The sequence below is a fragment of the Caloenas nicobarica genome, chromosome 1 (genome assembly GCF_036013445.1).
Source record: "Caloenas nicobarica isolate bCalNic1 chromosome 1, bCalNic1.hap1, whole genome shotgun sequence".
Taxonomy (NCBI): Eukaryota; Metazoa; Chordata; class Aves; order Columbiformes; family Columbidae; genus Caloenas; species Caloenas nicobarica.
This window is the reverse complement of record NC_088245.1, coordinates 207,155,632-207,183,212: the sequence shown is the minus strand read 5'-3', so window position 1 is coordinate 207,183,212 and position 27,581 is coordinate 207,155,632. Positions and strand designations below refer to the sequence as shown.

The 27,581-nt window shown below is 38.7% G+C and overlaps 1 protein-coding gene across 1 annotated transcript in view; it reads left to right on the top strand.

Annotated features, from left to right (window-relative positions):
* The window catches only part of TMEM135 (transmembrane protein 135), a 189,801-nt gene that overhangs the window by 126,157 nt on the left and 36,063 nt on the right, over nucleotides 1–27,581 (top strand). Inside the window, exon 6 of the mRNA XM_065656844.1 lies at nucleotides 74–120. Within this exon, the coding sequence (XP_065512916.1) occupies nucleotides 74–120 (47 nt within the window). The remainder of the gene's footprint in view (nucleotides 1–73; nucleotides 121–27,581) is intronic.

Sequence of the window (27,581 nt, the reverse complement as noted above, 5' to 3'; positions counted from 1 at the left end):
AAATCTTCACAACCCAGAACATGCAGTAGTAGTGCGATGTTTTATGTAATAACACTCTTTCTCCTTCTTGTAGGTCCTTTTGTTCTGCATCACAGCTGCTCTGTTCATGTTCTTTTTCAGGTATGTTGCTCATATATCTATTTATGTTTGTAAAGAATATTTTAAACAGCATTTCTAAGAACTAACATGGTTTTTGGTTTTCATCTGAAAATATAGATGCCCCATCCCTGGAAGTGTTCAAGGCCAGGTTGGACGGGGCTTTGAACAACCTGGTCTAGTGGAAGGTGTCCCTGCCCAGGGCAGGGGGGTTGGAACTTGTGGTTCTTGAATGTCCCTTCCAACCCAAACCATTCTATGATTCTTAAATAGCTTACGTGGGGAAGATAACATTTTTTCTTGTGGTGAAAGTAGAGAACAGGAAAATGAGATTTTACAGTCTTAACTAATATAAATTATTTGGCATGCATTAATTTCAGAGTAAACTAGTCTCATGCACATTTTCACAAGTAATCAGTTGTATTCCTTTTTTGTAACATACTGTGGTGGGGTGGGTGAGACACTCATTTTAATAACTTTTTTTTCCCTCTCAGTTTGTATATATGTAATAAATTATTTACCTTGTCAGTGTTTCACCTTTAAATACCAGACCTCCCAAATTTTCTGTATTATCTCCCTTGTTGGAAAGGTGCTTGTTAAGTAACCTTTGACTACAGCCCTTTGACTTAGAAATTTCTGTGGCATGTAGCCATCTACGGTTCTTCAAGCCATACGATCCCCTGGTAATTGCAAAACTCTGGAAGCTGCAGCTTTTTTTTTTTTTTGGTAATTCCAGTACTTACGAATTACTTATGGATATTGGCCAGGAATAAATAGTCTGTTCTCAATGGCTGTGATACGAAGTATAAGAGATAACAGAGTGAGACACTTCTTACAAAAATAAATTGCAGCCAGGTTGAATTCACCTGGTTAGTGAGGAAGGAAATCTTAAGGAGGAAGCAGTGAAGAGATGCCCTGGTGAGGCTACAGACTGTCCTTACAGATCCGTCCTAACAGATTTTGGATATTGTAGGTATTAGCATTTAGGGAAAGAATATTTGATTTCCTGAGTCTCTTCCACTTTTCGATGCACATCAGTGGCTGTCGTATTGTGAAATATTTAATGTAGTAAGGTGTCAAAGACAGTGGCCAGTAAAGTCTTTGGGGGATGATAACCTTTCTTGTGCTTTGCTGAAGGCAACTTGAAAGGTAAACCTGAAAAAAATTCCAAATTACAGCTCTGTGCTGTGGAAATCACCATGTCTTGGAGAACGTGTGGATTGGGAACAGGACGGCAGCCAGAGAGAGGGAACACGTCAGAGGTCCAGGTGGGCAGGGTCATCTCTGACAATAAGTAGAGAGAGAAGTGTGGCTCTTCTACCACACCAGATTAAAACGTTCTTCCACAATTTCTAGTTGTAGAAATGTAATAGAGAAAAAAACTACTCAGGGAGAAGACAGATGACAGAGATGTCACCCGATCAGTCCTCAAAGTTTTTGTCCAGTTTGTCTGGACTGGGATTGTGAGTTGGTCATTGTCTCATCTCGTATGTGAATTCATCGTTGAGTCCCTCTGGTAAGATTTTGTACGACCCTCAGGGGAATCCTCTGTGGATCTATCCAGAGCCCTGGGGGAAGCAATCTTCCAGTTTCCATTGTCATCTAAAATAGAAAAGAATTGGGAGAGTCGTTAAACTGCATTTCCTATGTTTAATGACTCAAAATTACTTCAGCCCTTTCCTAATCATAAGCGGATCAAACTGACAAAACCATGTTAGTACTTTCAGAAAAAACACCTTATTCAGAATCAGATTTGCTTGGCTTGTGGAGTTATCTTCCCACTGACTATAAAGCACTGTTTACTCTTAACAAGCATTTATTGACCCAAAAACCATTAAACTCTCTTTTGCTTTCTTCAAAAAAAAAATCTCTTCCCAAGGTGGCTTTTTGTCCACCCCACTAAAATGTCCCAAAAAGTGCTGAGAGCAGCAGCAGTCTTGGTCACCGAGATCATATATAATCTCGTTCATCATTAAATCCTAATACCTAAATGGTGTAACCTGAAGCTTAAAACTTTTCTCAAGGGAGACTTAATGTCAGCACACCTCATCGCTACCAAAATACGACTGATGCTTGGGAGTCAAATGACACAGGGAATAAAAGCAAAGTAGCCTTTATTTTTGGAGTTCATATAAATTGCCTTATCTGTGGTCATCAGATTCTCTGAACGTAAAAGCGATGCCTGTCCCCAGTCGGTGGCTCTGGTTGGCACTGGCATTCCTGGCGGCTCCAGGGTTAACTGAATTTAGCCGCTGTTTTTGCTCTGTGTGGTTTTGGGCTGGATCATTTTCCTGGCACAGCTCACACCACAACGCACAGTAGCTGGTGTCAGTGCTACAAGCCCGTGGTCGTACGTGATTCGGACGTGGAGAGCGGAGATGCTCTTCAGCATGCACGTGGACTTTTGTCATTTTAACATGACTGCCTAGGGCGATTTTTACTGAACCTGTAACATGAAAAGTTGGGTTGGAAAGTTCAAAACTGTCATCTTTTTGGAGGAATTACAATACATTCTATACATCACTCAACTTTCAGGGTATCTTTCAGGTTGCCATGTCAATAACAGCCTGTTAAGTTGAGCTTGGTTAGTGTTATTTCCAGAAGGTAAGCGCTGTGGTTCATAGTTATCCACTAAAAGAGAACAAAACCAATATGACGCATAACTGTACCATCCTTATGTGGATATTTTCCTACCCACACCAGTAGGAAATGCTGCTGTAACAAGTGTGTGAGTCTTGGTCTGTGGAAGAATAGGCAAGTTCTTGTTGATTTATTTGAATATTTCTTTTCTAGTATAATGAATTTGCTCAGTATCTCATTATAATGTCTGTTTCCTAGTGTAAATGGATTTTCTTAGTATCTCATTATAATGTCTGTCTTGAACTATTTGCAGAACAAATTCTGTAATGGTCCTTTAGCAAGGACAGTTATAATTTGCTGATGCTTCTCTCTGACTGCCAGCCCTTACCCATCTGATTTCTGCATCCAAAGCAGCAGAAAGCCTGTGTGATGGGTCTGGACAGTTTATTGTTTACAAAAATGTAGGTATTCAGATAATCTTCCTAGCATTTGGTATAGAAAAGGTTTCCCCAATGGTAAAATGACTGCCCTTTTCTCTCTGTTGGAAGGCTCTGTCCTCACATCGTGTTCACTTGCTACCCCTGCTCCTCCCAGCTCCTGCCCATGGCAGATGTTTCACACTAGTCGAAAACTTCACCAACCAGCCTTGATATTTATTCCCTAAAACAATCTGTTGGACTGTTGAAATGTTATTGCATCTGCTACAGGACAACATGAAAAATGAGTTGCTGAATCTCAAGAGTTAAGTGAGAAGGGAGTCAGAATGAAAGGTAAATTCAGAAGAGCAATATACAAAGGAAGACAATAGGAAGAGGGAAAGGGAGAGTGACTGAAGAGTGAAAAAATAAGATCATGTCAGCAGACAGGACAAAAAATAGAAGAATATACTGGGAAAAAAAGCAGCTGAAATGCAGATGATAGGTTTACAAGCAACAAAGTTATATTTACAGACACAGGAAGCGTATTTTAGTGCAGTATTTTTTTATTTCTTCTCTTCTGTCCTCATTTTCTAGTACTTTTCTCCTAACTTAAACCTCCGTTTTTTCTCAAAATGCTTGTGCTCAGCTCCACTGGAAGTGATGACATTATACATCACTCATTTGTGGATAGTTGTAGTATACAATGACTTGTATAGTACAGTCTGTCATACGTGTATTTAATGCACACATATAGATAAGCACAGCCGAAACAGGATTCTTTCCCTTTCCACACATGTTTTCCTAAAAAACTTACACACAGAAGTGGAACATGCCCTTATCTTTAGGAATTAAATTTCAGGTGACATTGAACTCCGTCAGGACTTAACACTGTTTAGTCAAAAAAAAAAAAAGTCATTTGTGATGTCATATGATGTCAGGTATGATTTGTTTTAAAAAGCACACTTCTCTTTAATACTTCTGTTTTTTAAAAAAAGTTACAGTTGGCATAGAATTAAGGTTATGGGTGGAAAGGTTTTGATTACATCGTGGTTTCAAGTCATCTTATTTCAGTTTGAATAATTTGTGGAACTAGCTGTCCAGAATATCATTCTAGAATAAGTGAATAGAAAGAAATGAAGAAGCAGAAGGAATCCTATAATCCTATAAATATTTGTAAAATACACTTGAATTAATGTCATTTTAGTAGCAGTTTTATTTTGAATATTACACTTTTTGGAAGGTTGATGCAATGACTGTGCTTTTGTGCATATTTGAAGAGATCCACATACTCCAAAACTCACCAGCTCTGCACAATAAATGAACACCTACATATAAATCCTATCCACATAAACTTAGAAAATCCAGCAATTTGGGGGAATATGTCGTGGCAGGCTGCAGCACTGGTTGCTATAGTGGTTAATCCTTAGACTATATGCTACCAATTTATAATAGACATATGTTAATTCATCTGCTCTGAACCCTAGAAAGGAAAGTTCCACATACGAGCTGGAACCAACTGTTATGGGAAGCTGGATGTTTCTGATGATTGATTGATCGTAAGTTGAGGATGAAGTCTGCCTTCTGTAGAAATAAATGTCAAAAAGTTATTTTCTGAAACAATGATTTCGGACAATCAGAAGTTATTGCTGTGATTTCACGCAGCAGAACACGGTGTTTGTCGTAACGCGGGGTTTCCATAGCTCGCAACAGAAAGCTCCTGGTCTCTTAATGCTGTTTATATATTGTCTGCTGATTGAAAGTGGATACTGAAAAATGTAATGAGAAGAACATCTAAGAAATGGATATGCACTGTCATATACTGCCATTAAGATGGAATATTGAAACTTGCGTAAAGTCACTGAAAGACCTTTAAGAAAGGTCCTTTTGTTTGAAGAGCCCTTTATTCTATCTCATTAATGAAATTCTAGCCTGCCAAATTACAGCTATTTACTCTTCTTTCCTCGTGAAACACATATCCTATAATTTATTCAGTATTTTCAATATGATATTTCAAAGTGCCTTTATTTTCTTTTAAAAATGTGTGGTACCAGTGCCATATCAGTCTCTCATTTAATCACCTAAGCTCCCTTTTGTACAGAAGCAACTGCTTGAAAGATATTTTTGCCTTTTAATTCTACTCTCTTTTTTACTGTAGAATGAGCAAACTTAATAGTCAGAGTTGCTATTATAGGGATTTAATATCAATATTCTTCCCCTTTCTTACAAAGATTATTTTGAAGCCTTTGCTGTAGAATTACAAGAGTACATTGCAAGTCCTCTACTATTGAATTATTGGGTAATAAATCAGAAGAAAAAAGCAGAAGAGAATTTTTTGTGTGTCTATATGTTTTTTACTGTCCTTCTATAAACATCTCAAAGTTAGTGGTTCAAAGCACTGTTTTGGTAACTGCCATGCAACTTGATTTCTTAGGTATTTTGGATGACCCGGTGAGCAGATGAAAACATGCAGTCTCCTAAGAAATGCTATAAATATCAGTTTGTTTTATTTAGTGTGAGCAAAAGTAAAACATGGAATGGCAGGAGGGGGCTGTGGGTGAGCAGATAACCTCACAGGTTAACTCTGACACTTGAGCGCTGTGTTTAGAAATACATAGACATAGTTCAGATGCAAACATGGGCAGAAAGTTGAGATAATCTGTCTTCTATTTAGAGAGCAATAGAATAAAAGATGGGAAAGCATTTTTATTTTTTTATTCTCATGAAGCAGATTTTTTTTTTCTCTCCCTCCTACTCTTTTGCCAGAATTCCACTGTATTTCAGTTTTTCTTTTGTGTCCTTTAAAACTTTGAAGGCCTTGTAGTATTGCTTGGGTTTGAAGGGAGGTTGCTGCGGAGTTTTGCGGAGCTCTGGTCCTCGCCCTCTGCTGCCTTCACAGGACGGGGAGACTCATCTCCCCAGGCTGACCTTGTGTACCCACCTCAGTCTCAAAAGGGATATAGTAGAGTTTAAGATGCATTTTAAGCATGCTTTTTAAGTGCAAGAATTTGAGATAGTTTTTCATACAGGTAAGAAAAATACCTAGACTTAAAAGTGCCCAGCAGGATTATGGTGGGTATCTTTAGTAGGTTTGGGAGCCTCTTTCTTGCACCTTCCTTTAATCGTCGATGGTGGCTGCTGTAGGATGTCCATGAGCAAATCCCACTTTTTCTATTTCTGTGTTCTTGTCTTGCAAGTACAGATCACTGTTTCTCACCTGTTCATCGGGGTAGCGTGGGAGGAATGGGCCAATAATGGTATTCATAAAATTAGAACAAATCAATTCTGATTTCCAGTCTAACATTAAAGAGAACCTTAAAACAAATGAGCCTACCTGCAGTGCCTGTTGTAAATAGGTTTTCAACGTTCTTCTTCAGTTTTGGGTACCTGTCTGATAAAATTAGGTTAGGAAATATGAGGAAAAAGATGGGCAAATCAAGAGGGCAATTCCCATCTTGTGGGGGCTTTAATTATGTTGCAGAGCTGCCTCTCTCTAGCTGATGATACAGGTGATCGTGCACCAAACTTGACTTGCATAAATCTAGGTGGAATAAATCTGTGCTGATGTCTTTCCTTAAAGTTACCTAGAAACCATATTAAAATAATTCTGAGGGTTGCTAAGTGTTAAGAGTTCATGAAATGCTGAGAGATGATGGAAGATGGTTTTTCTAACTTATTCCGCATACATGGCTTGTATTATCCTTCTGGTTTATGAACCCATTTTTTTAGCTTTAATATGAAAAAAAATACTTTGCGTTCTGCTGGTAAGAGCAAAAAAGAAAGGGGACATATATATATATATATATATGTATAAAAGTATATATTTAAGTATTGCTTTTTCTGGGTTATCACCGAAGTCTTTGGATGGGAATGAGAGCAAAAAGACGTTATAGACTTAATTCTTTCCTACATGGAAAAATTATGTTAAATGTTTGAAAGCCTCCTTCTGGGTTCTAAATAAAATTATTTTAAGTTGTAAAGTACAAAACTACAGTGAATTTTGTAATCTCTTTAGTAAAAAGAAAAAACACTTATACTTCTGATGCATCCTTGAGTAGCATTCTAGGAATTGGGAACGCGATTTACATTTGCTGTTGGTTTATTTTTATCTTTCAAAAAACACATGACCGTGTTATCATTGACTCGTTACTGAATTCCACATGCATTTTAGGTAATATTCACCTGATACCTGTAATTTTTTTCCAATTTGGGAATGGCATTTAAAGTATTCCTTTCAATTAGACATCTGTCAAATAATGTTCAGTTTAGCAAGTTTTTTTCCTGGTGCTGTAAAATTTTCCTGAGGAAGTTTGTGATAACAGTGTAGCAAGTTTAGGGATTAGAAGGTAATATTTAATATTCATCTTTACCTTCTGAATATATATGTTTGTGATACTGAAGCATTAATAGAGCACTAGAATACTGGACTTTTAGTCTTCAGATACCAGAAGGTATTGACTGCTTTCCTGAAAATATCCCGAGAGCAAACTTTCAGCATTTTGATGATGATTGTTAACAGCTCAATGCTGGTTGGATTCACAGTTTCTCCCGAGGAAACGCGTGCCCCATCGGTTTATGTTTCTTGCGCTCATCGTCTTGCTGTCAGCCGCGGTGTGTCTGTCGTGCCAAGCCGGGCAATGTCACAGGGTCCCTGCGTGACTCCGGATGGAGGCGACAGGAGCTCGTCTGGGCGTCGTAGGGAACAGACCCAAACATGGAAATACTAGAGAGAGTTCAGAGAAGGGAACGGAGCTGGTGAGGGGCTGGAGCACAAGTGTGATGGGAGCGGCTGAGGGAGCTGGGGCTGTTCAGCCTGGAGAACAGGAGCTGAGGGGAGAGCTGATCGCTGTCTGCAACTGCCTGAAAGGAGCTTGGAGCGTGGAGGGGGTTGGTCTCTTCTCCCAAGGAACAAGTGACAGGATGAGAGGAAATGGCCTCAAGTTGCACCAGGGGAGGTTTAGATTGGATATTAGGAAAAATTTCTTCACAGGAAGGGTTGTCAGGCACTGGAACAGGCTGCCCAGGGCAGTGGTGGAGTCACCATCCCTGGAGGGGTTTAAAAGGCGTTTAGACGAGGTTCTTAGGGACGTGGTTTAGTGCCTGAGTTAGGTTATGGTTGGACTCGATGATCCTGAGGGTCTCTTTCAACTGAAACGATTCTATGATTCTATAAACCTGAGAGTCTGTATTGTAAGTTATAGGTGTTCAAGGGGATAAGTGTAAATATCTCTACGATATCTCAAATGCTTCTTTTGATAGTAAGCTTTAGGAGGAGAGAAGCATCTTAGAAATCAGAGCAGCTGTTACCTGGTGCCTCCCCCGTCCCCACCGGCAGCTCCGCAGAGAGGACAGCAACGGTGAGATAGAGGCTACAACAGCGGCAGGGTTATCATCAGCAGAGACAGATTATTTGTGTCACCTTCCCCACATCGTGCTCAGTTGTTGGCCGTGGCAGTGGGAGCTGCAGGGAGGGCAGGGGCTGTGGCGGGGTGAGGGATGCTCCTCTCCAGTGCCTGCCAAAACCTTCTCTCTGCATCCCTCTCCCTCCTTTCACTCTGTATACACTTGGGGATGATTGATGGGATAGGCTGAGCTCCAGAACTGGCTGCTTCCTCTTTACCTGCTCTCATTATCAGATCACAGAATCACAGGATGTCAGGGGTTGGAAGGGACCTCGAAAGCTCATCCAGCCCAATCCCCCCCCGGAGCAGGAACACCCAGATGAGGTTACACAGGAAGGTGTCCAGGCGGGTTGGAATGTCTGCAGAGAAGGAGACTCCACAACCTCCCTGGGCAGCCTGCTCCAGGCTCTGTCACCCTCACTGTGAAGAAGTTTCTTCTCCTATTTAAGTGGAACCTCCTGTGTTCCAGTTTGCGTCCATTGCCCCTTGTCCTATTGTTGGTTGTCACCGAGAAGAGCCTGGCTCCATCCTCCTGACCCTTTACATATTTATAAACATGAATGAGGTCACCCCTCAGTCTCCTCCAAGCTAAAGAGCCCCATCTCCCTCAGCCTTTCCTCACAGGTACAATAAACATAAAGAAGAGAAATATGAGGAGGGGACAGGACCCGCAGTGAAGGAGCGGGAGACCGGGCAGGACGGGGCTTCCCAGCCATGAACCAGCTGCATCTCAGGAGCACATGGCTGGTTGCAGGTTAGACCTGTAGTGCAGCTTTGTGTCTTCGGTTTTACTAAAGCTCTTTAGAGATAGTACTTATTTAAAAGCATATTGGATCATCCAGGTATCTAATTTACAAGTCACCAGGTGATTTTTCTCTTTTTTTTTTTTTTTTCTCCCCCTTGATCTAATAGAGAAACATTATACGGTCTTGCGGCATTCTGTATCTTTAACTCTGGTTTTATATACCTAAGCATTGCCTAAACCTTTATTATGCTTTGATGATACCCCAGAATAAAAGTGATCCTTATCTTTTTCTTTCTTTTTTTTTTTTTTTTTTTAAGATGGATACCACCTCAAATCCCTTGAACCACCTGGTTTTAAAGGGGGTTTTACAGTCCCAGTTCATGCAATTTTTCACATTGTCTTTCAAGTTGTAAAGGTGATAGCGCATTGAAATGAGTAGACGGGTATTTTATTGCTGTGTTATACTCTTGTCTTCAAACTAGCTCTGTTCTCAAAGGCATAAGATGTGGTTAGATTAGGTCCAAATGAGGGATATTAACTGTGTGGGCTGAAGTCAGGCTGGTTTGTTTATTTTCCCCTGGTGAAACCACACGGCTGCTGATCTGCATTATACACAAAGGCTGCAGGAGAGACTTTCTCAGCTGTCAGTGAGTGAACAAAATGCTGTTCTAATTCCCATCTCTCTTTGCTTTTTTTTGTGGTTGCAATTTTTCATATTGAGACATGCTGATACATCTGTTCTGTAGTAATACATATGTCAAAAGTCAAGAAGACACCCTTAAAGTGGGTGGCTGCTCTTTTGTTGAGCTTCAATGCTTTTAAACAGAAACAAAACCGCTTTTACACTAAACTCAGGTGTCTTGATACGTTGTTTCCCATGGATTAAGCAACGCAAGTGATTTTAGGATGTTAAGGGAAGGAAGGAATACATTTCAATAAAAGTATCATGTGTTTTCCATTGCCACTTTGCATGGTACAGTTGCTAGTTTGTATTATATAAACCATCTGAAATAGTGATTTTAGTACTGTGTATACACTATTAAAAATATAACTAAATTTTGTTTATAGAAATAATTAGTTTCTTTAGGAGTTAAAATGAAACACCAGTTATTGCACATAGTTCATTGCATTTGCTAAATCAGTAAGTTTACTCTTTCATAGAAAATATTAACTTTTGAGTATAATACAAAGAGATTAAATTTAATTTTCCATGTTTGGTCACTTTCAGACATCTGGCACATATGCTCCTGGAATTTATTTAAACCTGTTCTTTCCACCAGTAAATCTTGTCCTCGTTTTAACAGATTGCTTTACGTGTAGTTGGATCCAGTTGCGCGACCTCCTCAGGAGAGGAAACGCGTTGCCTACGGACAAGCGGTACAAGAATTACGGCCGTACAATAGGGAGTATTTTTCCACCATTATCACTTTTCAGTGGAGATTCTTTTTCAGATACGTAACAGTGACTCAGTGAACCAGGAAGGTGTTTACCTGCAAGGTGATCTGGTAGTAACGGGAGAAGCTTTTGAGGGCTACGATTTGAGGCGTCTCCATCCAGAGCCATCCCCAAAGGAAGACAAAGAGGATCTCCTCCCCTTCTTTAGGTTTCGTCTGTCGATCACAAAGGGCTTTTGTCCTGCGAGCATATTGATGTGTCTGGGTCTCGGCTGTTGATCATCTTCCTGGTATCCTGAAATGCAAAAGGGATGCAAGTCAGGTGATGCAAAAGCAATTGAGCTTCACAGATGCAATGTCTCCCTTTGATCCTGGCATTAAGATGTCCAGGTCTGCGAGTGGCAGCACGCTGCAGACGAGATTTCTGGCTGCTTTAGTCCTGGTGCTGAAAAGATCCACTCACAGAGTGTAGGGATTGCAGTTTATTTTTGCCAGATTTCAAAACTGTTAAATATATTTTTCCTATGTTTATCGCCAAACATTATAGAAAGTTATAATAGTTTTTTCCTTCCTTATTTAAAATCATATTTCTGTAAGATTTTTCTTGTGTGTTTACCATATACTAAAGACTTGGCAGCTGATTGACTTACCCTTTCACATGCATGTGAGGCACTTTATGTTTTACAGATGGAGTACTGAGGGAGAAGATTTAAGTAGCATGCAGAAGGTCAGATACAAAATTTGTGGTAGCGATGCCTTTGAGCCATAGTTCTTAAATCACAAGGCTATCTCTGCTGCATTCCTTCTACAGGACATAATTTAACTTCAAAAAGTGGGGCTTGGTGCAGAATTGCTGTCAGAGAATTAAGGTAGGAAGCAGTAGATAAGTAGCTGTATAATAAGATAGAGTTTTAAGCCAAATAAATACTACCTCAGTAGATGTATTCTTCATTTCCTTTTTCGGCAGAATCTGATACTTTTATATTGGCTTTCTGAGAGAGTGGGAACATGGATTTCAGTTTCCTAGTATTCTCTTTTTAACCAATTTCAAAAGAGAAGGGGAGAAAGAAAAGGAGCTGAACAACAAGCAGACTGTGCAACTGTGAAAGTTTCTTTTTTACTTTTTGCCATTACCTTATGCAATGTTTTTCTGGGGAACTTTACATGTCAATTAGGGTTTGAGAGATGTACTTTTGTAATATGATGAAAGTTGATTTAATGCTTTTGTGCTCATATTTCTCTTGTTTTCTTTACTCTCTCAGCTCCTTGGCTTAATTTCTTTTTCCCAACTGTTTCCTGTCAGTTCTTCCTGTTTTTGCCGCTGTTCTATTAAAAATAGTTTTCTAGTTTTGCTGAGCTGAGGGATATGTCTGTACAGTTGCTTATTTAATTTAGAAAAACAAAATCCTCCTGACATTAAAGAAAAAAAGAAGAGATCCCTTTGAGCAGCAGTTACGAAACTTTTAAGAACAATCTGTTTATTTACAAAATACATCTAGGAAAGGAGAGTCACACCAAGAAATAAATCATAATTCTTAGAGGATGGATGAGATTTCTGAAATCTCCACCTGTCATTTGAATGTTAGGTGTGTTGTTTTGATTGCTACAATCTTTTGTGGAGAAACTGAGCTGTAGTTCTTGGAGACAGCATCACAATAATGAAATACAAATCCCAGACTGGTAATTCACACTCATCACATGTTTCTGATTTGATAGCAGTCAAGGCAGAAAATCTTCATTTCATGAAAAGCAGAAGGCAATTACATTACATTATAATCTACATGGTTTGGTATGCATTTATAAAATAAAGTCTTTCTGTTTATGTAAGTGTTGCACACAATTAAATATTTTACTTGTAACTTCTGCACAACTTGAATATGTATTTGTAGTCTAAAGACTACAGTCTCAAATATTGCTTTTAACATATGACATTTATATTTCATTTTAGAAACAGGCATATTTTTAACTACAGACGTTGGAAATACTTGGAATTCTGTTCTTGTGAGCTAATTGCTGACTAGAATAGGAAAATAAGAGCTACTTTGTGGTTGGATGCTTGTGGTCTTTCTTTTGGCTTTTGGCCCCAAGATAAAATGTCAGGGAAAACACGCTACGGATAATGGTATCAATCAGGGTATCCTGGACATAATTTGAAGCCTGTCAAATGTCTACTACTTTATAAACATTGAGTTAGATCATTCTTCTTCATTCTACCTTCTCCTTATACGTTATTTAGTCAGAAGAGTATAAATTATGTCGTAGATGATTTTCACAGACATGCTTCAGTTCATAAAGTCTCAATTGCACAGAAAAAGAAACTGCTGTGAAAAAACAGCTTCTTCTGTGAAACTGAGACTTTATGGGCCATTTCAAATATTCTGAAGAATGAGACATTCTTTATTCTCTTTCATATGTTTCATATATGGACTAGAAACCATACTGAGGAAAGGTTTCTAGTCTTATATTTTTAGCTTAAATAATCCTTGCCCCAAACTAACCAGATCTGATTAATGTAATAACAAACTGTAATTCAGAATCTGACTCTTCTCCTACTAAAATTAATATCAAAGCACAGGTCTAATCATCCGATGAAACTATGGTTCAGAAATTCAATAGCAGATTTTCAATGGATTCTAAAGAGACTTTAATTTCACTTATGGTGTGAATGAGACAGTTGGAGTAGTAAAGAGTAGGTGAGGAAAAACCTCAAGAAATACTAAGTTAAAACAGTCATATCTATAGTTGAGATTTTGCTCTAAAGAGTAAGATTTAATGCATTTTAGATTGAAATTTATATATTTTAAACTAGGAAAAATACTTTAGGTACTTTCAATAGTAATTTTCTGCTATGTCAGGATACTCTGATTTTTTTTTCTATATAAATTTGAATGAAAGCATATTTCAATTTTTTCAATGAAACGTTGAAGTAGCATTTAGCCCAGGATCATGGAAATGCTGAAAACTCTGGGATGATGCCTCAAATATGCTGTTTGAAGACACTTAGAAGAAACATGGAGTTGAATAACAGCCTACGTAGTTATTGGTCAAGAATGAATTGTGTCAAGCTAATCTGGCTTCCTCCTGTGAAGATCAGAGGCTTCGTTGGTTCAGAAGTAATAGAGGATATCATAGATCTTCAGTAGGTCTTTAGACAGACTCTCATGTGACGTTCTCATAAGCAAGGCCTCAAAGTACGCTGTAGAAAAAAACTCATAACCAGCTGAAAAACCTGAGTACTGAGTTTATTCCCGGAGTGGAAGTAACATCCAGGGATAATTGCTTCCATCCACAGATTTCATCAGCTCTAGGTCACCATCCTGGTCATTAGCAAAGCTGTTGAACAATAAGACCCAAGCAGTCTTCCAAGATGTCCTGTTTTATCCACAGATTTAATAAACATGTCATTGAAAACAGTTTGACAAATTGGATAAGTATTCTCAAAATATCGGATGCAATTTGATGGAAGGTTCTGCACTTTGGAAGAAAGAATTAACACTAGAAATTGAGAATTTGGAACATCTTCCTAGGTCACAGCTCTTCATAGCAGCCCCTAGGAGTTAGATGACAACCTGAACATGAGTCAAAGCATCAGGATGTGGAAGCAAGCAATTGTACTTGGGTATATATATAAGAGTACAGCATGCAAAGCGTGTGAAGTTACCACTGACCTCTCCTTAGTGTCAATAATTTCAGCTGGAGTAACAAAATTCAGTCTATACATGGACAAATTGTGCAGAGCCCAGAGCAGAGTGAGAATGATCAGACACTGTTATCAGACCTTTCTTGAGGAACTTGCAATGTTTCATTTAGTCTAGAAAAAGTCTAGGCTGATAATAGTCTTCGCATATATGCAAGACTTCTCTAATGAGGAAAAGAATAATGAATTTTCTCTTGGGTGAAGAGTAAAAGAAATAATAGACTGAAATTGAGCAAGGTAGATGCAGGTTGGAAATAATTATACTGGAGAAACTTTCTAATATGAAGACTCGCTAGACAGTGGGATGGTTTGTTCAGAGACAGGGAGGTTCCATCGGTCCATTGTCTGTCAGGAAAAACCAGGTTAGACATGGATGGTGGAGCTGCAGTCCTTGTGTTTGACGGAGAACGGACTATATGAAATTTTTTCTGTTCCTTTGTTCCGTAATTTTATGTGATTACTTTGTATAACTTCTGATATTAGTGGAAGCATAATTATTATCCTCTGTCTGAGGCTGCATGTTGATTCTGAGCTCAGGAGGACCGCTTAAGTGGGCAAACATTTGTAAGTGGAGATTAAACGGGTATTTGTATTAGATTTTTTAAAATAATCAAATACCTGTTGCTAGCAGTTCCTGTGTAAGGAGTGAACCATCGCTCCTTAAAGAGAATCCATTAGAAATGTTACATTTTGTGTGTGTCACCTGGTGCCAGAGAACAGTAAATTGCGTTTAGCAGTAGAATTTATGAGAAGGACTGCTAGCAAAATAAATACTATGTCACTGAAGCAACAAAGATGGGTTATAAGAGGGAGATGATGTGCTAAGGAGTAACTGGAACACCTTTGTGATTTAACTCAACATAAACATACATGGTAGTTGTCAGATACTGGGTCTCTAGTACATGCTTGTGTGCATTTATTCTAGGAGTGCAAGGCCTCCTGTAGAAAGAAAGGAAAAACCATATGATTGTAGCCCAGACCTTTATTTAACAGCTGCTGTATGGGACTGTTTGAAATCCTGTCGATCTTGAAATCTCATCAGTTGTTCAATGGGAATAACAAGTAGCATAAGGTTTTTCCAATTTTTTGTTTCCTGGTTTAGAATTTATTTTCTCTTTCTGTTGCTGCATGAAGAAGTAATTAAATAGATGACTGCCTATAGCACTTGAGGAAAAACGAAATTAATAAAACGCTTGAAACCAGAATGAACAAAATAAATGGAAAAGCTTCCTTCTCAAATTCTGCTTCAAGTTCATTCTTTTAATTTTGTAAAGAACAGTTGATTAAAAAAGGCAAAATAGTGATGTGATTTGTTTTTTTCAAAAGTTAAATTTTAGACGCAGGTAAAAGGAATCACTACTAGATTTTCTACACTTGTCGCCTTCCAAATCTGACTTAATGAATGTGGAATTTAACTCATCCCCTGTTGTCACTCTGTGGTACAGACTGACAGGTTACTGATAATTTCTTGCTGATACACCTCTTCTCACGGGTGCAAACAGAGGGTAAGCCTTCTGTTGAAAGCTCAACTTTCAGATCTTTTAAGATGTTTGGAGCATTCTTTGTGGCTCTGATAAGAGTGTGAAAGTTTTCGCTGTCCTGTGCGTGCCCTGAGTCGGTGACAAGGCAGCGTCAGTTGAGTTAAATCACCAGAACCCCCCAGGCAGCACTAGTCTATTGAGTAATAATATTAGAAATTATATAGGCTAATGTCCTACTGTAAAACCATTGACTTCCCTAGATTGTTATCAACATTGTTTAGCATGTGTTACTCCGTGCTTAAGCTTGTTTTAATAACTGATGAATATAAAGGGAAAGTGCAAGAATAAATTATTCCGATTTCTTACCCAATAGCCTTGCTTTTCTGTTTGGGTGTGTAAGAAACGTTTGCTTACTTTATGTGTTTGATAGGCTGAAGTTGAAGATGTGATTATGTGCAGTGGGTTTGCTGTCTGTGTATATGCTTTCGGTTGTCTTTGGGAAGTACGCAGTGAGTTACCCAGAAGTTACTATTCTGAACTTGCCAAAGCAGCCTAGTGATTTGTTGCTGCACCTTCAGTCTCTCAGCACATCCTTATTTTAGACGTATTTGATATATTGACAGCTAATAATAATTTAAAAATACGAACCACAAATTAAAAAATATTTAAAAATCATGTTAAAATCATGTATTATGCATAATCCCATGCATTTCTGTCTTCTTAAAGTGCACTTGCAATTAAACAGCATAGCAGTGATTAATAAAAGCATGCTGAACATGCCACCCGGTATTCAGAATTACAGATAACACTGTGACTGATATGCACATTTGCACACACGTGGACCCGTTGAAAAGCAGTTATCTGGGTTTCAGTGAAATGTGTTACAGAAAAGTGCAGCATTTCCCGGGAGGGAAAAAAGGAATGTAAAATTAGTTTTCTTTTGAGTATTCTTAAATGCGCTCTCATTAAGTAATGTACTCAAAGGTGAGAACGTCTGTTCTTTGAGATCCTTTTCGACTCAGATTTTGAAAAGGTCATCTTGTCGTTGGATCTACAAGTGCATTTTAAGGGTTTAATATCTACTACTCTATTAATTTAATATAAAGTAAACAAGACTTTGGAAAACAACCAAAGTTGTCATGGTATGTTTTGGGTTCCAGGAACAATTCGGTTGTCCATCTTCCCCTTAATTGTATTGAAAATGTGTATTTCTATTATTTGCCCTCTAATCAATACCTCTGTTTTCCTCCTGAAAAACAACTTTAGCTCCAACTGTTCTTTGGGTTTGAGCAAAAATATTTTATATATAAATACCATATTATGTATGTGTATGTATATATATGTATATACAGAAGCCCTCTATTACTTGAAATAACTTAAGATGCCATATTAGAAAAGATATGGTGCTTTACATTGTTTTAGCATCAAGATATGATTTGAAAATATGTAAGTTTGAGGTTTGGGGTTTTTTTCCAGTCCTTTCTGCTCTCTTTTGCACATTACTCCTAAATAAGTCATCTATTCAATGGGGCTTTTCTTGTCAGGAAACTGGAAAAGTTTAAACTCATTTCTGCCCAAATTATCCTAACCTTCCCAGTAACCCAGTCCTGGAGGTTTTCTCTCCACGAATGAGATGATCTTCTAGACTTGCGCTTTTTCTGTCATTTTATTTTATTTGCAGTAGCAGGAAATTAAGAAATAAAACACCCTTCTTTAGCATTTCAGAAGCTACCTGATAATGTCATGTATGGATAAAACTGATTCAGGTCTAAAGCTCTTTAAGATGTATGCAGTGAAGGGTAATTTTTCACTTGTGCGCGTACTCCTTGTCCTACTATGTACCATTAGACTGGTAGTAACTCTCAGCACGGTGTTTGGTACCTCTTACTCCACCACTGAGTTTTTGGAGAATGACTCTTTTGGTAGCCATCTGCTTCATAATACTTTTTTTTTTTTTTCCTGACTAAACTGGGAAAGATTACCTGGCATACTTTGCATTCATCTTGGGAACCCAACACCTTCCCTGTTCTGCTCAGCATCCCTTCTCCCGTGCTTTGCTTTCTTCATCTTATGTCAGATCTAATTTGGTGCAGATACCTTGTTTTGCTTCTTATTACAGCAGGTAGAAGATAGAGCTTATCTGCATTTTTACATTAACAAAAGTTTTCCAGAAATCTGCGGTTCACCTATGAGTTGTCAAGTACTGTTATTTTAAAATGTGCAGTCAAGTGTCCCTTTTTAAATAGGAATTTCCATGTGTTTTACTTCACACTGTATAAAGATTGCAGTGTAAAAGATAAAAACAGATGAAAAAAGAGAAAGTTTAATACATTGCACTGTTGGTACTTCAGAAGGCATTGTCACTTAAGGTTCATTTAGGTTTTTTTAAAGAATTAATAGTAAACTCCATTTTTTTTAATACTGGGTGTTACAGTTCTACAATGACATTTCGTGACTTTTAAAGAACTTTTTACTTCTGATATTGATTATTCTAACAATAAAAAAGGGCAAGGGAGGAAAAAGAAGGGCTATTTTAATTTTCAGTTAAAGTATTCTTAACTGTAATTTGTTGGAATAATAGAAGCACAGAATAGTTTGGGTTGGAAGGGACCTTCAAAACTCATCCAGTCCAACCCCCTGTAATGAGCAGGGACATCTTCACCCAGATCAGGTTGCTGGGTTGTTCTAGATTTATTGTTTCTAAGAGCTATTTTAAGCAGATGTTACCTGACTTATTTTACTTGCTATATTGAAAGTAATACTTGGGAATTGGGGTTTTAATCTAATATAATCTCAAAAATGTTTGGTATGTACATCTAACAAACACACAGAAATAGTTTAGCTTTCATTATCAAGTAAGCTGATAGTTGATGGTGAACGTGTTGCTGTCCCCAGCTTGAACAAGACTCAGTGATGCAAAATATTCATTTTTTCCTTTATGTAATTGTATAATTAATATTTCTTAAATACGGTAACATCCTATAAAATCTCAGGCATCCTCAGATAGATACATGCGTTTGCATTGTGTGAAATATTTTCTATAGCCAGATAATTGTCTCCTCTTTTATACTAATGGCGAGAATTGCTCAAGGTGGAGCTGTAGAGCCTGAAATTTCATTTGAGGAAAAGCAAGGGGAAGGCAGGGCTGTGAACTCAGGCTTTGCGAGGTGGCCGGTGGGAAGCTGAGCTCCTCCTGCTGGTGGGAGCCTGGAGCTCCTGGTTCTCTGAAGGCTTTGGGAGTTACAGCTTCATAAAACTGTCTGTAGATCTCATTAAGGAGACACCCAGTTAGTCCTGAGCATGCAGATGCTGGCAGTGTCTGCCAGATGTGAAGGACATGGGATGGGGTTTTTCTCTTGTGGAGAATAGTAGAATTTCTTTAGCTCATTATAATTTTAAAAATTTTTTTTCTTTGTTTTAATCAGTGATGTCAGACTGTGCAGTGGTAGAGCTGTTGGAGCTCTCTGAGCACTGGCAGCTGTGGTCACTTCCATTTGTATATGAGTTCTCTTTCTGTTCGTGTCTGACCCACATGAGCTTGGTTGAGGCAGAATTCAGAAAAAATGCTTAAGGGCTGGCTGGCTCTCTTGCTACATTTATTTTATTCAGCAATTACATCAAACTTTTCCGAGGTGAAGGATTTTTAAGAGTAACATCCGATGCAGTTAATTAGTAAACTATTTATCTCACACAAAGTTTAAATTAAGACCTAGGAGATTATTTTTTTTCCCCAAAATTAATTTTAAGTGTGCAAACATATGCAGCACCAATGTAACTGCACGACTTGAATACAATTCAGCATATAAAGGCTGAAAATCATCCAGCTGAGCACTGTGCAAACTAAATGCGTGTTCAAAATTTTATATAGATTCTTCCAAGGTTATGAACATGCGTAGAAATTGTTGTACTGGAACAGATCAGTGATTCATCTAGTCCTGCTGGGAAGTGCTGGTGAAGTGTGCCAAGACGTAAATCAAGGACTTGATCAGGCTTTCAGAGCTGTCACGCAATGCTTAACCCAGCTGGAGACCCAGCAGCTGAGTACAAATCATGGGTGACCAACCCCCGCCACCTCCATCTTCCTCCCCCCAGGAGGTTTCATTCCTTCGTTGACTTAAAAAGTCTCAGTGCTAGAAGGTACTTATAGGAAAATCCATACCGGAGTGGTGGTCTTCTGGGTTGTCCTTGGCTCGTTGAGGCCACGGCTCGTGGGCGTTTGTCCCATGCTTGCAAAAGGGGTTTGTGTAGCCAGGGTGTCCATCAGGGCCAGGTCTGCACCACAGGTCTTCTGTCCCCAACCTGCCCTCCCCAGAGCAGGGGAGGTAGCTCCTCATTCTCATCTATCTGCAAAGTCCTGCAAGTGTAGGAATCTGATGTAAGATGGAAAAATGGTAGATGGTATAGTTGGGTGGAGGGGGAGAACACGCATCAAACTATTACTTTGTTAAATAAGGTCCTTATGTATTTCAGTTCTGCTAATGAACAAGCAGTTACCTGGTTCCTTGGATGAAGGTGCTTACATAGTGGCCTCAGAACAGCCAAGGACTCCACTTGCAGGGTGCAGCGTGTCTTGTGAAGATATAAACCCAAATCCCATAGATCTGCTGTAGCTACGAGAAACAGAAACAGTCTTCAGATGCATAGGCAAGTCTGCCTGCAGTGATGCCCCGTAATATGTAAACAAGTCTGCATATGGCTGGATGTATGGTTGGTCTTGAATTTAGGAGATGTGTGAGTGACTCCCTCCTCCTGTAAAACTGTAAGAGATCTTCAGTTTGATGTAGTGCCTGTAAAAATGTGACAGCGAGTAGGTTGCTGAGTAGTCCATGGTGTGTGGGTTGTGAATCCCATATTGGGGGATGAAGGAGAAGGAATTTCCCTTTCCCTCATGGAAGCAATAAGAAGAAAACTTCTAATAATGTACTTGAAAGCCTGGCTGTTGTAGGTGGAGGAAATACAGAGGAAGCCGTGTGGAAGTCTTCCTGCTGGGGGCTGCTGGGCTACCCTGGCTCCTTCAGGGCTGGGCAATTCTTCAGTGTAGAAGAAATGAGTGTTGTTGGTGGGTGATGATCCGAGTTTAGGTCATGATGTCTGGAGAGAGTCATCTCTTATGCTCAACTACAGTCCTGCTTGCAAGAGCAGGTTTCCTGCTGTGGTCTCTAGGGATGGCGTGGTTTGGTGGAGATCTGGTGGTGCAGCTGCTGGACGGGTGTTGTTAGAGACCAGGCACATGAGCAAGTGAAGTTCTGGTCTGTTTGAATTGAAGTTGTTTGGCTTTCAAAGCTGCTTGAAAACTTTTGGGTGAGATAACCTGTTAATAGAGTCCAGCCGAGGGCTATGAAGATGATGAGGGGTCTGGAGCATCTTTCTTATGAGGAGAGACTGAGAGAGCTGGGGCTGTTCAGCCTGGAGAAGGGATCTCATCAATGTTTATAAATATCTCAAGGGCGGGTGTCAAGAGGATGGACCAGACTCCTTTCAGTGGTGCCCAACGACAGGATGAGGGGCAACAGGCACAGACTGAAGCACAGGAGGTTCCATCTGAACATGAGGAGAAACTTCTTTCCTTTGAGGTGCCAGAGCCTGGACCAGGCTGCCCAGAGAGGTTGTGGAGTCTCCTTCTCTGGAGACATTCAAACCCACCTGGACACATTCCTGTGTGATCTGCTCTGGTGAACCTGCTTTAGCAGGTGGGTTGGACTGGATGATCTCCAGAGGTACTTAACAATTGTTTCCTGTGTAAAAATCAGATGTCATTGGGATCTAGGAAATCTAAAATAAAAATTCACACTAATCAATACATTTATGAGATACATAATCAGAGGTGTCGTATGACCTGCCAAAATTAGATTCAATTGAATGTTAATTTTACGTTACAGTTAAGAATTCATCGAGTGTTGACTGAGCTTGATGTGCTGTGAATATTAACGACACGGGTGTTCATTTTATTGAAAATCTGACTTTGTCACAGAAAAAGTTTTGCAGAAGATTGTAGCTTGATACTTTGGTTTCTTCAGCAATTCATGGCAGGACTCAGTTTTACAGCTGGTTTCTACCTTGTCAGATTCTTCTGGCTTCAGCAGAGTTCTGGGCTGAAAAGTGTGATTTACACCTCACACAGAGCTAATTTTACAGATAGAGAACTCTTTTTTTCCCTTAGGGCATGATTAAAATGAGGTTTTAAATCTGTCTATAAAGTTGTATAAAAGCAGCACCCTCCAACTTTTTATCCGCACTTCCAGTTGCAGTGATATTTTTATTATAATAAAGTGATCCTACTATTTTGAGTTGAAGAGATAAGTGGATAGCAGTGATATACTCAGCATTATATGTAGAGAAACAGTATTGTCAGACACTGCCCTGTGATTTTATTGGAAAAGTGGATATAATTTATTAGCTGAGGAAAAGAAATAATGAAAATATTATTTTGAAGATGAGCCAATTCATATATTTCTGAACATTACACAGACCACCCAGAACTGAACTTGTGTTTTACGTCTCTTAAGTCTAAATAAAGTCAACCGAGTCGTGAGCTGCCTGCCTGAGTCCAACAGAATGCCGCACGCTTCGAAAAGGAAAATCTGCCTTTTAATTCCCCTTTCTTTTCATATCTTCCTTAGTGAAAGGCTTCACAGCGAGTAAGCCTGATGAGTTTCTGGAATAAGGTCACAGCAGATTTGCTTACCAGAAATGTAGTGTTCCTTGCTGAGAATTACATTTACTTAATCTTGGGATAATTACATTTAATCACTCAAGAAGAAAAATGGGCATGATCCTCCAATATAGTTCTGACCATGTCTCTGCACTACCACGGTATGGGCATGGCATCTTAACAGGGATTTAACTCCTGCGGATAGGTACTGCTGCTGGAGGACAAGACAAAAAATGTACGTGTGTGTATATATATATATCTCTCTATATGTATGTACGTGAGTGATTGTGATTCATGAAGCAATTTGGCGAAGTTCAGTAAAACTTCACACCTTTCTCTCGTGCCGTGTCAGGTGGTAGAGCGGACCACCGTATATTCTCCATTTTAAATAAACTCTGTTTTAAAAAATACCACCAGGAAAAAAAGGTAGGTTTCTCTCAGATAGGGAACCTCATTGAAAGATGAGCAGAATGTGGATATCCCAAATCTTAATGCTTTACTCTTTCGCCTAGGTACACATTTTATTCTGCATTTATCTGCAAATAGAAAATGTTCTTTATAATGTTTGCTTTCATGTTGTGACTGTGCGGTTGCTGCTGCAGTAACTAACAGGCCCTTTCTCAGCTAATCTAACATAGTGCAAAAGTGTTTCTGAACAATATAAACAAGGAACGGTGTCAAACAACAAATTTTCCTTTCTGTCATGGTTTCTGAAATTTTACCAGGACCCATCTGAGAGAAATAAGTAAATTTTTGACAGTAAAGTGAATGATTTTATATATATGTATATATATATGAATGTATACTTTTAGATGTTGTGCTGGTGTAATGTTTTAATTCTCAAACTTATACTTGGAACTGAGAAGGGTAAGGCCTCAAGTGTAATTTATAGCGTAGATTATATTTAGTTTATAATGTAGTTTATATGCACATCTACAATTAGTGTTTTGCACAGATGTGTTATGGAGTGTGAGTTTTTTCATAAGGTACTCACAGCTCAAATTATCATACTCATTAAAGCATCGATTTAGGAAATTTGTTGCAAGCAACCTATTGCAGTTTTATAGTGTTTTGTGTCCTTTTGCAGTGTTTCCTTACATGTTTTGCAAAAGAGGAGGCACCTTGTTATGACAGATCACTGTAGTTGTGGTGTATCTGTCTAAAAAAAATGTCTCGTGTAAGTTTTAAAACTGCTCATTTTATGAGTTTTAATCAACAAATAAGTGTAATTTTCAAATTCACTGTGGATTTAAAATTAACGTGCTTTGTGCCTATGGAGTGAGGCAGTCTGAGGAAAAAAAAAAGGGGTAAAAAAATTATTTCTGAGAGTCTCCATTTCAAAATGTAATGGATTGAATTTAACATGCAACTTCTGAAAATCATATTGTGAACATACGTTAATAGGAACTTGCCACAAAAACAGATGAGATGTGAAAGAGAGAAGACGCGGAGAGAGTTTGTTTTTCTTAAGTGTATCTTTTCCCCATTAGCCTTTTAACAGACATAATTTCTGTCGGGGGAGATAACTGCAAAAGCTCATGTGTGTTTGTGGAGCGACGTCCTGAGCTGGCAGCCGCGTTTCCCTGGTTTCCGAGGGAGGAGGGATGCTTGCAGCAGCGCTGTCTTGTGCGTCCTGCCAGTCGCCTTCCTTGGAACCTTTGAACCCGAGAGACAGTTTTGGTCATATTTACAAAAGCATGTATCCTAAAGATACAGAAAATTCTGCTTTTTTTTTTTTTTTTTTTCATTAAGCAGCTGTGTAGACAAGACAGATACACTGATGGCTGCAGGCTGCTGGGTCAACCCGGTCCTTTGTAGACCCCCAGGGAAACTATTTTTAAACAACTTTGCTGCTCTCCTGTCATTTATCCATAGCTAAAGAAGTTGAACGTGGATTACCAAAATGCCTTAAGGCTTGTATGGTCAATAAGAAATGGCATTTTGAAGTCTTGGTATTTTTTCTATCTCTAAAAAAGGCATAACTGTTTAGTGCACTTTTCTCAATACACCTTCCTTATTTTTTACTGTATTAGAAAAAGAAGAAACATTTATTAATGAAAAAAAAACTCGAGAGGAGAAGTTAACCGTGATGTGTTGTAATGTGCTGGCAAATCAGGTAAATAGCAATAAAACATTATCTGTATGCAGATACTCAAATTCTAAGTTGTACAGGTCATGAAAATACAAAGCTGACTCAGGATGCCAAATTAATTCAGAAATTTACCTACACTTTCATTAAAAAAAATAACAGAATTAAAAACAGACAGAAAATGCTATACTTTTAAAAATTTAATTGATGAGTCAAAAAATTTTGTCTCTGAATTTCAACCCACTATGGAAAGGTTGACATCTAAGGTCATCCTTACCTCTTAAACCCTTCCTCTAATCAGGGGTCTATAAAAGAAGGAGTTTACAGAAGCAGAATACGGTCTGCCCTGTGTTGACCCAAGGGAGGGATAACACGGAGCAGTCCTGTTCGCTGTCTTCTGTGATGTTACTGTGATCTTCTTTAAAAATAATATCATTCAGTTGTTTATAAATGTCAGGAAAAAAAATGGTGGATGTTTTCAATGGTGTGTTTAGTAGTTAGCATCATCTTCCGAACTCACAAAGTATTTGTTTCACATTTTGATTATTGAATGATTAAATAATGGTATTTTGTATGGAAATGTCTGGTATAAAAATTTTGACATATGTTGAAGTATCAGAGCAAAACGTTCATGAATGTTAATTCTCAATTTAAATTAATTTGGAACATCATTCCAATATCAATTTTAAAGTTAAGGTATTGTTTGCAACCGTGCAAATTCTGTATCTATGGGACAATACAGGAGCCTTGTGTACACACCTCAAAAAGAGGCTGGGCAATGTTAAAGTCCAGTCGGAGAATCCTAATCCTTTAGGAGTGCAATGGAGAGGAGAAGAGGGAGGAGAGAGGAAGAGAGAGAGAAGAGAGGAGAAGAGAAGAGGAGAGGAAAAGAGGAGAGGAGAAGAGGAGAAGGAGAAAGAGAAGAGAAGGAGAAGGAGAAAGAGAAGAGAAGGAGAAGGAGAAAGAGAAGAGAAGGAGAAGGAGAAAGAGAAGAGAAGGAGAAGGAGAGAGAGAAGGAGGAGGAGAGAGAGAAGGAGAAGGAGAGGAGAAGAGGAGAAGGAGAGAAGATGTCTTTTCTCCTTCATCTGTCTCTACAGCTTCATTATAGTAAACACCAGCAACTCCGGAGTGTGTACATGCACTTCTCCTCATAGTTTCTTGACATGTGGAAACTTGCCCTGGCAAGTGAGTAGGTTTAACGCAGAGGTGCAGGATTACTTGGTTGTCATCTTTGAGACTGAGGCTACAGCAACTCTTGCGTCTTGATGTGTCTTCCACATGAGGAAATGCGTTCTGCAGCCTGTGTGACTCACATGCGAGGCATAGGAAGGTCTGGGGCGTATTCTACATAAAAGAAAATGATACAGTTTGATCAAGAGAGAGCTAAAGTGTGTTTGACCAAATCAGAATGCAGAGGAGGGCTCTGTGGAGCTTCCACGACTTGACCACACAAATATTCTAAAGCTTCAAGGCTCGTGCTGCTTTGTCAAGGTTGTACCTACAGGGTTCATGGGTGTCCTAGACTTCGACGTCACTTGCCTGTGTCAAGAAGCCTCTTAACTCTGGAATATTTGCACTGAGAATAGGAATATGCAACATTTTGGAGGATTGCCTTCCAGCGAAGACCCTTTAAATAGTGGAATTGTGTCCACTTTATAAACACGAAAAGAAACGCTATGGGAATTTTTCAGAAACAGCTCAGAAAGCATTGGAGCTGTTCATGGTGCAAATTGCTTGTCGTGAACTTTGCTCTTTATGTGCTAAACTTTCTTGAACATATTTCCTTCTGGCCTATAGGGATGGAGCATGAATCAGAAAATGAGGAAAGAATCCAGGAAATACTCTAGTAGGATTTGGCATGAGTAAGATGGACATTGGTTATTTTGTCCTTTCAAACTGTCAGTTCAGATACATTTGCCTGTGCTGCAAGACATGGCCTTAAAGAGGACACATCTCTAGGGGGTTTAAGCCTCATCATTAGTAGCAGGATTAGAAATACAGCTATAAGGTACTCCCTAATGAAGTCCAGAACTCTGATATTCCAGACTGGAGGAGGGACTTTTTCCCCAAAAACTCACTTGGCTGCATTCCACAGGTCAGTTTTTTGCAAGCACATAATGAAACACATTCATCACTGTTTGCTCTATAATGTTGTTTTGCAAGATCAAAATGCACATTTTTTTAATATATTTTGAAATGTATTTATAAAGGAAATAGTTAAAATACTGAACAAGTAAATGAAAACAAAAAGGAAAACGTCCCAAATCCTCAGACTCCACCCTTTGCTCCATCACAGATAAATCAACAATGTGAAATTGTTGGTTTTCTCTAGAACAAAATTTTCACAGCTGTATTTAAAAGTATGTTGATGAAAAGTGATTCATGAGGTGAAGTAATCATTTTTATACGGTGCATTTGGCACATATCAGCCAAATTACACCATAAAAAAATATTATATTTGACAGCAAACTGTTAGTGATGTGAAATTTGAGAATGAAAACTGACTATCCAAAGACTTATTTATGACTGTGCTGCTCTCTGATGGTACCATGGTTTTCATACCCAGTTGTGGTCAGCATGTGTTCTTCCCATCTTTGTTGTAGATTTAAGCTTTGGATAAATTTCTGATGTCCTTCCATTGTGAATTAATTCAGATTTGTTTGGTTTAGGCATAATTAGAGACTATTATATCTAATTCATCTACTACAGAGAGTTCTTACCAGCTAAATATAGAAGTAATTAAGAAGTTTTGGGCTACTTCAAAGGTTTTTAACTTACATCCATTTTGTCTATTGTCTTTTCATTTGAAAGAGGCATGTGTGATTCACCAGCTTACTGTGCGTATAATGCTAGCTGACTTAAAACTGTAACAAATAATTACAAGGATTTAATAGAATGGGCTAAACCTCTTCATCCTCCTTTGCATGAGTGACTTGGGAGCAAAAGGTTGTGACCTACAGGGTCAAGAATACTGAGTGGAGTGTTTGAGAGCAGTAGATTTATCAGACAATCCTATTCAGTCTCCGCTT